At 42.9% G+C, this 11,800-nt stretch overlaps 1 protein-coding gene across 1 annotated transcript in view; it reads left to right on the forward strand.

Annotated features, from left to right (window-relative positions):
• Positions 1 to 10,826, forward strand: part of xylt2 (xylosyltransferase II) — a 158,102-nt gene extending 147,276 nt beyond the window's left edge. Inside the window, exon 12 of the mRNA XM_069929398.1 lies at positions 9,739 to 10,826. Within this exon, the coding sequence (XP_069785499.1) occupies positions 9,739 to 9,899 (161 nt within the window). The 3' untranslated portion in view covers positions 9,900 to 10,826. The remainder of the gene's footprint in view (positions 1 to 9,738) is intronic.
• Positions 10,827 to 11,800: the final 974 nt, after the last annotated feature.

Here is an 11,800-nt window from a genome sequence, read left to right on the forward strand (position 1 = left end):
GGGCAACTTGTCAGTGCTGCCTATGACAACGTGAGAGCATTCTCTGTGAAACTTATGTTATGGAAAACCCAGTTTTCTCAGACAAACCTTTGCCATTTCCCAGCATGCAAGGCACTCATGGATTCAGGCACACCATTCAGTGGTGAGAAGTATGTGGATGTCATTTTGAAGCTCCAGGAGGAATTTGATCACAGATTTGCAGACTTCAAGATGCACAGAGCCACGTTTCAAATTTTTGCGGACCCCTTCTTCTTTGATGTGCAAGATGCCCCTCCTGTGCTTCAAATGGAGCTCATTGACCTGCAGTGCAACTCTGAACTCAAAACCAAGTTCAGGGAGGTGAGTTGAAAAGGAGACAAGCTTGGGCAATTTTTGAGAGAATTTCCCCTAGCTTCCCTGAGCTTTCCCGAATGTTCAAGCGGACCATGTGTCTTTTTGGGAGCACATACTTGTGCGAAAAGCTCTTCTCTACCTTGAACTTCAATAAGTCCAAGTACAGGTCGAGACTTACTGACGAGCATCTTCAAGCCCTACTGAGGGTCTCAACTGCCTCCTCCCTTAAGCCAAATGTGGCTCGGCTATGCGAGAGGAAGCGCTGCCAGATCTCTAGCAGTAAGAAGTAGGCTGAAGAAGATATGTTCATAACAGTTTATGTTCAATGTTCCATTCATGTTCAGAAAGTTAAAGGTTAAAGAACTGTTAATACAGACATTTGAATCTGAATAATAATAATTACATTTCTCCAGTCAACAACTATATGTGGTTTCTTCAGTCTTCTGTATCTGCTGTATTATTATTATTATTTTCATTATCATTATTATTTTCATTTTATTTATTTATTACTGATTGATTTTATTTTTTTCTTATGAATTGTTAATTTATTTATTTTTTCATCTTATTTTGTGTTAAAAAATAAAAATAAAGACATTTGATAACATTGGAATGTTTTTGTAAGAGCTTTTCTTGTGGAAAACCTGATGCGGCCCAGCCTCACCCAGACTCTACCTCCAGTGGCCCACAGGTAAATTGAGTTTGAGACCCCTGCTTTAAATGGTTCCTCTAATAAATCAATTTCCCTTTTAAATGTGGACACTAAAATATCTAAGAATTTAGCCACCAGGCTAGAAACTAACATTCGTCGCTTGTTAGATATACTCTACCCCCCTGCAGTTGCATCCTCTGAATGTATTATTTCTTTAGATGCTGAAAAAGCATTCGATAGGGTGGAATGGGATATCTAATTACTGTATTAAGAAATTTAATGTTGGTCCCCAATTTATTAATTGGATAAAACTCCAATTATCTCCTACAATTTCAGTTTTTACTAATTCAATTAAATCAAAATCTTTTAAATTGCATCATAGAACTAGACAAGGTTACCCTTTAAGCCCTATATTATTTAACCTGGTGTTAGAACCTTTAGCCATGGCTTTTTGACAATCAGATAAAATTTCTGGAATTACCAGAGTTCATAGTGAATCTCTTTATCCAGATGATCTTTTACACTGTAATTATTGAATCTGGATTGATCGATTCCCTCTATTTTGTCTCTTCTTCAGCAATATGGTCAATTTTCAGGTTACAAATTAAATTTACAGAAAAATGAGATGTTTGTGCTGGACTCTTCTAACTCTTTAGATTCCTCTGTTCCTTTTAAAATAGTCAATAATCAATTTAATTATCTGGCTATTACCATCACTTGGAAATTTAATAACCTGTTTAAGGAAAAAATTCATACCCTATGTTAAGTAGTCCTTGACCCAATGGTCCACGCTTTCAATGCCCTTAATTGGACATGTTGATATTATTAAGATGAATATCCTGCCAAAATGTTTATACATTTTTCAAGCTGTATCAGTTTTTGTTCCTAAATCCATTGTTCGATCCATCAATCTCCTTTTCCTCTCTCTCTTTCACCTCCTCTATCTCAATATCACATTACCTCTCTCCCCTCTCCATCTCATCTCTTGCTGTCTTTCCCCTTCCCTCTTTCTTTCTCCCAATCACTCATCCTCTCACTTCTTTCTCTACCTTTCTATCACTATTACTCTACCTCTCTCCTCTTTCTCTTAGCCCTCTCTCTTTCTTCTCCCCAATTTCTTTGTCAATCTCTCTTCTCCTCTTCATCTTTTCACAACACACATACACACACACTCTCTCTCTCTCTCTCTCTCTCTCTCTCATTCACTCCCCTTTTCTCCCTCGCTGATGAATTTTTTGGAAATTTGACACCTGACCTTTGGGAAGATTTCCCTTTATGCAAAACCTGTGGGAATGATATCAACTATAATGCAGCTTAATCTATCAGCAGTGAAACCTCCAACCTCACAGGCCTGAAATTGATAATTCTTCTTCAACAAACAGTTTTCACGAACCCCCATTTCCCCTGAACCCATGTTACCTGAAGATCCAACACTCAAAATGCACTCTTTGTCTTTGCTGAGATCCGTGACCACCTCAACATTCAGCCTCACAGCCTCACACATTGTCCTTGAGGCCTTTGCTGGTGGAGTTTGAAGCGTTTTCACCCACATCATCATGGAGTTGTCTCTAGTTGCCTCCTGTGAGAGACAAATCACGACATGGTCTTGTAGGGTTTCTATGGGTCCTTTGTAGAGAGAAAATATTTCCTTTAAAACTACTCAGTCCCACTCTGCCATTCCCTTTTGGTCCCGTGTGCCCTCTCCTACCATCCTGTCTCTCCAGCAAAGCATCAGTTCATTCAGATAAACACTTCTGAAGATGGAAGGGTACTGTGGCACTTTCCTTTAAGAATTGACTGCAGCGATCGCACCTTTGAGGCTAAATGCCAGCAGATGCAAGAATTTGCAATTGATTGTTAAAGATCACTGCACCGAAATGTCAGTTTCATCCTAGTGTTATAACAGGATAACCTAATTAAATTACTGTAATGGTATGGATTGTGTGTGCTAATTGGCTCAGGCTGGCCCGCCCCCTGATGACACTCTCACCTGGACTCTTCCCCTGGGACCCAGACCATAAAGGTCGGGCTACCTCTCCCTTCTCTGCACTTCCCTAGTTTGGATCCAGGTCAGCTCAATTTTTCTGTACAATAAAACCTATTGTTCCCCTCAGTCTTTGTCAATGTGATTACTGGGGCAACTGGTAGTGCCCAACAATTACTCCATGAATACTGCGTTTGAAGAACTTGTTCTTAATATGGGCGATATGGTTGGCTTAGCGGTTAGTGTAATACCTTTACAGTGCCAGTGATTGGGCCCGGGGTTCGTGACCTGCGCTGTCTGTCATGTAACAATATTAATATTTGGGGAGAATTTATAAGATTTAGATTAGGTCACATACATACACACATTTTAAAACAGATCTTATTTGAAAGACTGAAGAATTCACATTGCAGGATCTCTGGAGAATGTAAGCACCTTTCACAAGTAGGTTTTAATTGAACTCATAAAATTCTTGACCATTGTTTTGCTGGAGTCATCCTGTCTATCAGTATTGCTGCAAAGTGCTAATGGATTGTTTATCTAACAGCAGATGGGAGAAGAAAGAACTCCTGTTGTTTTGTTCAGGAAGATGGAGGTTTTGCAAGACATGAGTCACATGCTCTCTTTGGATTTGGAGTTGGAAAAGAGAGAGAGTTGAGTTAACAGCTCAATCAGTCAGTGTGTGGGACACTGACAAGTAACTGAAAAGTGCATCCAGGGAAAAGTTTGAAACTGATGAAAGCAAGTTCCAGAGCAGTAGATGTTGGAAGTGCTATCTGCCTGATGTTTCTCTTGAAATAGAGGAAGGAATGGAACTCTGTGGTAGTTTGAAGGAAGAGGTTACCATCTGGAAGACCCTGAAGGGGAAAGTTTCATCAATGAGATCCTGAGGTGACTCGTGGTGGTACCTCAGTTGTGGAAATCCTGGAGCAACAAATATCTCTCTCTGCAAACCCTACAAGAACTTTCCTGAGCGGTAAACATTTACCTTTCAAGCACCAAGCTTGGTGAACTTTATACATGTTAAATTCTATGCACAGTATTGCAAGGGATAATGGAATATGGGGAGTCAAGCAAGTGCTAATTAGGAATGAATTATGATGGGTTAAATAGTGAAAGAATGGAATGTGAGGAAAGGTTAAGCAAGTATAATAGAATAGGGGTCTTATAGCAAGTAGATAGATTTAGCAAGTCCTGGGGGTTGATAAAAATGAGTAAGAACAAAGACATGACACTTCCTGGTAAACAAGTTTGCAGAAAGGGCACAGGCACATAAACTGATAAGAAGTTAGAAGAATTACCTAATGCTAAACCAATCCAGGAGGCAGAAGAATGTTAAGGGGGGAGGTACCTCTGTACTGAAATGGAATGTATAAAAAGTTGGGTAAGCCCCAGTATGTGTGTGGTAAGGGGAATCACACAACTTTGCATTGTTGTAAAATAAATTTTCTTTGTTCTCAATTTTTGTCTCGAGTGAAATCTGTGAAGGCACCTCTGCTTATCACAACTTGGGGACTCGTCCGGGATCGCACTCCCTCCACTGACAGAGCGCCTGACGATGGGGTTAGGTGCACCCCGGCTGATTCAGCTGGACTCCCGGACGACGGGTAGCTGGTCAGTGGACGAAGCAAGTGATATCCGAGAAGAGGCATTGAGAACAAACGATGAGAGGACGTTAAGGAAGCGCTCGGAATAGCTACTGTATTCCGGTAAGAGGAATTTTATTTTCCTGCCAATATGGGAGGAGGAAGAAACATGAGAAAAAGTCCTAAAGAAGGACGGGAGGATAAAATATCAAAACATAGTCCTTTAGGACTAATGTTATCCAATTGGGGTGCGGGGAAAACCCGTGAGAAGGATAAGCAGACCATGGTCAGGTATTGTTGTCAGGAATGAGTTAAGAATCCGATAAAAGGGAGTTCGGTATATTGGCCAATGTTTGGATCCAACGAGGACTGGATGCGTCAGGCATTGAACATCTGGCTCTACCAAAATCAAGGAGACAATACCGAGAGTAGGGAATATGCAGCCTGTTGGCTTAGTGGATCGTCTAATCAGATGATTTTGGACGAGAAGAAACTTACAAACAAGAAGGATGAGGAACCTTCTGCCCCCGAAATAAAAGGATGGGATGTGTTACATTTCCTTCCTCCACCTTATGTTTCCCCTGTGCCGGCTCCCATTCCCTCCCTTTCCCCTACGCTTTACCCTTCTTTACCTTCCTCTCCTCCTCCACAGTTAAAGAAAGAAGGAGAAAGTAGGATTAGCGCCTCAATCGACACGAGAGGGAGGAGACTTTGATTGTGAGGGTCATTCAGAAGAACAGTGAGGCCCTTCGGGAGGAAGTGGCTGGACTCTTTGATTTATCTCCCAGAGGGCAGGAATCTAACCATCATAGAGGAGGAGATAAGCCAGAAACTAACTGGATGAGACCTTTACTGGAGGCTCCCTTGGGAGGGGATGGAGGGGGTCTCGGATTTGTAAATGTGCCTTTGACTAGTACTGAGGTGCGCAATTTTAAAAAGGAAATTACCTCTCTGGTAGAAGACCCTCGGGAATGTGCAGAACAATTAGATCAATTTTTGGGGCCTAATATATATACCTGGGATGAATTAATGTCTATCTTTAAGGCTCTATTTACTTTGGATGAGCGTGGAATGATCCGCCAGGCAGGGATCAGTGTCTGGGAACACCAAGGGGGGGCCAGGGGCGATACCTGGAGAAGCTAAATTTCCCCTGGTAAACCCAAATTGGGATAAGACTACTAATGATGGTCGCACATGAATGGATGAGGATAGGGTTAATCTAATAAAAGGAATGAAGGAGTCTGTTCCAAAAGGACAGAACTTTAAAAAGGCCTTTGAGGTTCCCCAAGGTCCCGAGGAGACCCCCTCTGCATTTCTGACTAGATTATGTGCAGCCATTCAGCAATATGGGGGGTTGGATATAGGATCCCCAGCAGGTGAACAGTTGGTATTGACGGGTTTTGTTACTAATTCAGCTCTAGATATTAGGAAGAAATTACGAAAGATGGAGAATTGGCATGAACAGGGACTATCACAGCTTTTGCAGATCGCACAAAGGGCATACGTCCAGAGGTCTGAAGAAAAACAGAAAGGAAAGGCTAAGATTTTGATGAAGTTGTGGATGGAAAGCAAGGAAGTGTTAGAAACCGTGTGTCGGCTCCTGGATGTTTGGAGGAGCGCCAGGAGTAGGGAAGTAGAGACCAGGGCAGAGGTAGGGGTAGAGGAGGATTCCGGGGATGGCGACCATTCCTGGGACCCCGTGGAGTCCCTGGCAGAAATTGGGAGACAGGAGCATTAGTATGCTATTATTGTAAAAAAGAAGGACACTTTAAGAGGGAATGCCCGATCCGGGCCAGGGAGACGCGATCTTACGCATTCTCAGCCAATGCATACCGTGGGGCTGCACGGAGAACCATTGGTAAATTTAAGCGTAGGACCCCACGGTGACAAAATGACTTTCCTAGTAGACTCCGGGGAAGCCCAGTCTAGTATTTTACGACGGCCCGAGGGTGTTACTACAGAAGGGATGGTGATGATTTCGGGAGTGGGGGAGAGAGATTTTGCGGTCCCTAAATTAAAGAATGTAAAGATACAAATGGGAGGAAAAATCATAATAGAGGATATTTTACTAGTTCCCCAAGCTGGGGTTTGCTTGTTGGGACGTGATTTACAGGACCAATTGGCTATCGGTACCAGACCACAGGGATCAGGTATCGGGGTTCAATTTTATGTGCTGACGGAGGAAGATCAGGGACTAATAAATCCTAAGGAATGGATGAAAAGAGGCAACAGAGGAGGGTTAGATGTTCCTCCCCTGCAAGTTACTCTAAAAGACCGAAAAAAGTATCCGATTCCTATGGCTGGCCGAAAAGGGCTGCAGCCAGTAATTGACCAATTGGTGAAAGACGGTATACTCGAACCTTGCATGTCACCCTTTAATACTCCAATTCTACCTGTCCAAAAACCAGACAGCACATACCGATTAGTACAGGATTTGAGAGAGTTAAACAAAATTATTCTCACCTGTTATCCGGTTGTACCTAACCCTTAAACGTTGATGGGTAAGATTGACCCCCATAGTAAGTGGTTCAGTGTAATTGATCTCAAAGATGCCTTCTGGACCTGCCCTTTGGCAATGGACAGTAGGGACATGTTTGCATTTGAGTGGGAAAATCCCTTTACAGGACGGAAAAATCAATACCAGTGGACGGTCCGTCCCCAGGGTTTTACGGAATCACCAAATTTGTTTGGCCAAGTTTTGGAACAGGTACTAGATGAGGCTCCTTGGAGAGAGGATTGTCAATTAATACAATATGTTAATGATTTATTAATCACGGGAAAAATGTATGATTTGGTTAAACAATACATTGTTGATTTATTGAATTTTCTAGGGAATAAGGGTCCCTTTGAGTGAATCGAAGTTGCAATTTGTTCAATCCGAGGTTAAATACTTAGGACATCTGGTTAGTCAAGGAATTAGGAAAATAAGTCCAGAGAGAGTGCGCGGTATTTTGCAGGTCCCGCTTCCAAAGAATGCTCAAGAACTTAGGAAATTCCTTGGTTTGGTGGGATACTGTAGAATTTGGATTGAGAATTATTCTAGCCTGGTCAAATTTCTTTATGATAAACTTGCGACTCTAGGGGGTGAAACTGTTGTCTGGGCGGAGGGGGAGATTAAAGATTTTGCCATGGTGAAAGAGCGTCTTACTAGTGCCCCGGTTTTGGCCTTACCCGACCTAAATAAGCCATTTGACCTATATACCAATGCGAAAGACGGTGTGGCCATGGGAGTATTAACACAAGAGCGGGCAGGCTTTAGACTGCCAGTTGCCTTTCTATCAAAGATTTTAGATCCTGTTTGTCATGGTTGGCCAGAATGTGTGCAAGCAATTGCGGCAACTGCCATTCTAGTAGAGGAAGGACGCAAAATTACGTTTGGTGCCCCGATGACAGTTCACACCCCTCACACAGTCCGCACCATTCTCTTACAAAATGCCGGAAGGTCGCTTACAGATTCCATAATTTTGAAGTATGAAGTTATCCTTATGGATAGGGATGATTTGACATTGGTTACAAATAAAGATCAGAATCCAGCCGCCTTCTTGGTTTCTCCAGACTCTGATACGATCCGCAATGATTTAGAGCATGAATGCTTAGAAGTAATAGATTTACAGACTAAAATTAGAGGTGATTTAAGCGATGAACCTTTACGAGAGGGTGAAAGATGGTTTATTGATGGATCTTCCCGCTCCATTGATGGTATTCGTTACAGCGGGTATAGTGTAGTGGACAGGAATGAAGGAGTTGTGATTGAGGCCGGTCATCTTCCCGGTCCTTGGTCGGCCCAATCCTGTGAATTGTATGTCCTCTGTAGAGCTCTCCAGGGTCTAGAGGGAAAGGTGGGCACAATCTATACCGACTCCAAGTATGCTTTTGGTGTAGTACACACCTTCGGAAAGATTTGGAAAGAGCGGGGAATGATAACCGGGAAAGGACAAAGGTTGATCCATGAGAACTTAATTGTTCAATCCCTAGATGCTCTTATGTTACCTGAGGAGCTAGCTGTAGTTCATGTACGGGGCCATCAAATTATTGACAGTCCTGAAGCCCAGGGTAATAGATGGGCAGATGAAGCTGCCAAACGGACTGCACTAACAAAATAATAGAGATGCAGCTATTACTCCCCATCCCACATGAGATTCAAAAGGCTCCCATCTTTTCACAGGAGGAGGAGATTTATATGAAAGACCAGGGAATGCGTCAAACTGCAGATGGGTTATGGTGGACGGCAGAGGGATGCCAAGTCCTGAATAAAGCCTTGGCTCGTCAAATTATTGATCAGCTCCACCAGCAGACACATTGGGGAACACAGGCACTTGTTGATGCTTTTGTACGATCCTTTACTTACTCGGGAATATACACCATAGCCAAGCAAAGTACTCGGGGGTGCCCAATCTGTCAGCGAGTGAATAAGAAAGTCATGCGCCAGGTAATGCCTGGTGGTCGCGATATAGCCGTATGCCCGTTTCAATGAATAACGATTGACTTCACGGAATTGCCCAAGATAGGGGTCTATAAATATCTCCTAGTAATGGTGGATCATTTTACTCGATGGATTGAGGCTTTCCTGATCCCTAATGATCGTGCTAACACCGTTATTCGGATATTACTAGAGGCTACTATTCCACGTTATGGTATTGTGCAAACCATTGATTCAGATCGAGGTACACATTTTACCTCTCAGGTACTCCAGAGGGTGTGTAAAATCTTGGGAATAGATTGGCAGTTACACACCCCATAGCACCCCTAGAGTTCAGGCCGTGTCGAGCGGATGAATCAGACCCTGAAAAATCAACTCACTCGACTTCATGAGGAAACTGGCCTCTCCTGGATTAAATGCTTACCCTTAGCTTTAATCAGGATTCGCACAGCTCCTCGTAAGGACCTTGCCATCTCACCATATGAGATGATGTTCGGTCTTCCCTACATGGGATTCCACACCGATTTCCCTACCCCTGAGGCTAATGACCAATATATATATATATATATATATATATATAAGTATTTACAGGGACTTTCCACTTCTTTGTATGACTTAAAACAGAAGGGGTTATTAGCTCAAAGCCCATCCCTGGACTATCCCATTCATTCCATTAAAGCTGGTGATTGGGTATATCTAAAAGCGTGGCAAGCCCATAAACTAGAACCTACATGGGACGGCTCTTATTGTGTACTTTTGATTACAGACACTGCAGTACGAACAAAAGAAAAGGGATGGACTCACGTGCAACGCGTTAAGCGCGCTAATCCACAGACTAAAGACGTTGATAATATCCCCTCCACCTGGCATGCAGTTTCTCATCCTTCTGGTCTGAAAGTCACGCTCCGCCGACAAAAATTGTTGTAATGTTATTTTTATTATTGTTTTCCTGCTGGTTCCCAATTTTTGGGAAACCACCCAATTGTACACAATGTATTAAGTCCTCCTGGAATAGGGGCAGCAGAGGTGATAGTTACTTTGAAGAATGGACAAGTTTACCTTTAGAATGCAGACGGGGCACAGGTAGGAAGTGCATTCACAGTGGGGTACCTTATTTATTATGGTTTAATTTAGGATCCCAACATGGACCAGGGAAGAAGAACTGTCCTAGGGGAGTAGATTGGGTTTGCATCCCGGCCTCTTCTTCTTTGGCTTGGCTTCGCGGACGAAGATTTATGGAGGGGGTAATGGGTATTAAAAAGACAAGTGCCAAAAATATGGTACAAAGTAGATGGTGGGAGAATAATAAGCAAAATATTAGTCAGGGCTATAACTGGAGTAGGAATAAAGGGGGTATATATGTTAATGCTCGCAGACAAGCCGCTACTCACCGGTTAGGTGTCAATAAGTGGGTAGTTTTAAGTCAACAAACAGCTGACTTGCTGGGGTTGAAGAATTGTTGGATTTGTGGAGGCCCAACTAAAGATGGTACCTGGCCCTGGCGAGGTGAGCCTTTGGATATATGGGAACTTCTACGCTTTAATGCTACAACGAATAAAATTGAACGCCCCCCCCCAAACTTGGCATCTTGTAAATCATCCATTGGGTGATGAATGCATTCGGAAGGCTAAAGGCCGTCACTATAAGGGGGATTCCACTTGTAAACGGCTTAAGCTACTCAAGAATACTACAGCTGTTTGGCATCCTGCAACCCCTACCTGGTATTTCTCTATGGAAAAAGATTCGGATTGTGTGCTTTATGAGAGTATCAATGACACCAGTGACATATGGAACTGTTCAGGTGAAAATCCTTACTGTGGCATCCCCTCGCTTCGGCAGATCTGGAACCAGACTATCCCACATGGATATGCACCAGAGGGTTTATATTGGATTTGTGCGAATATGGCTTATCCCTTTTTAGAACCTGATTGGAGCAGCACTTGTTGTATTGGATTCATTCAACCTCAATTTGTCTTACTGCCTTTGCATGCCGACCACCACCTTTCCACCAAGCTATATATGCACCTAATCGCACAATCTCCTCAGGATACTCGTCCAAAGAGAGAACTTAAAATTGGAAATTGTGGTGAAGACTGGCCCCCTGAATGTATTATTTCATATTATGGCCCTGCTACTTGGGCTCAGGATGGATCATGGGGATATCGAACCCCCATTTATATACTAAATCGTTTGATCAGACTCCAGGCAGTTTTGGAAATTATCACCAATCAGACAGCGACAGCCTTAGATTTATTGGCTGATGAGCAGCAACAGATACGTGCTACAGCTTATCAAAATCGCCTGGCCCTCGATTACTTGTTGGCTGTTGAGGGCAGCGTCTGTGGAAAATTGAACCTCACCAATTGTTGCTTGAAGATTGATGACAATGGCCGGATGGTAAAAAATATTTCTTCAGGAATTCAAAAACTTTCCCATGTCCCGGTCCAGACTTGGCATCCTTGGTCCGGTATGTGGTGGACTAAAATTTTTACTGGCGACTGGAGCTGGATACATACGGCCCTTATAGCAGCTGGGCTTTTTATTCTAGCTCTTATAATAATTCCCTGCTTAATGCCTTGTGTGCAGTGTTTAATTCAACAGGCCCTTCGCCTGGTCACTGCAACCCAAATGATGTATATTTTCCAAACTCCGTTTGATGATGCTGAGGCCGCAGTTCGCTTACTCACTTGCTGGGAAAAAGACCAAGCTTAAAAGAATACTGCCCGAACGAGGGTTTACTAAGCATAGCTAAAGAAAAAGGGTGGATTGTAAGGGATAATGGAATATGGGGAGTCAAGCAAGTGCTAATTAGGAATGAATTATGATGG

Source organism: Narcine bancroftii, chromosome 3 (assembly GCF_036971445.1).
Source record: "Narcine bancroftii isolate sNarBan1 chromosome 3, sNarBan1.hap1, whole genome shotgun sequence".
Classification (NCBI taxonomy): Eukaryota; Metazoa; Chordata; class Chondrichthyes; order Torpediniformes; family Narcinidae; genus Narcine; species Narcine bancroftii.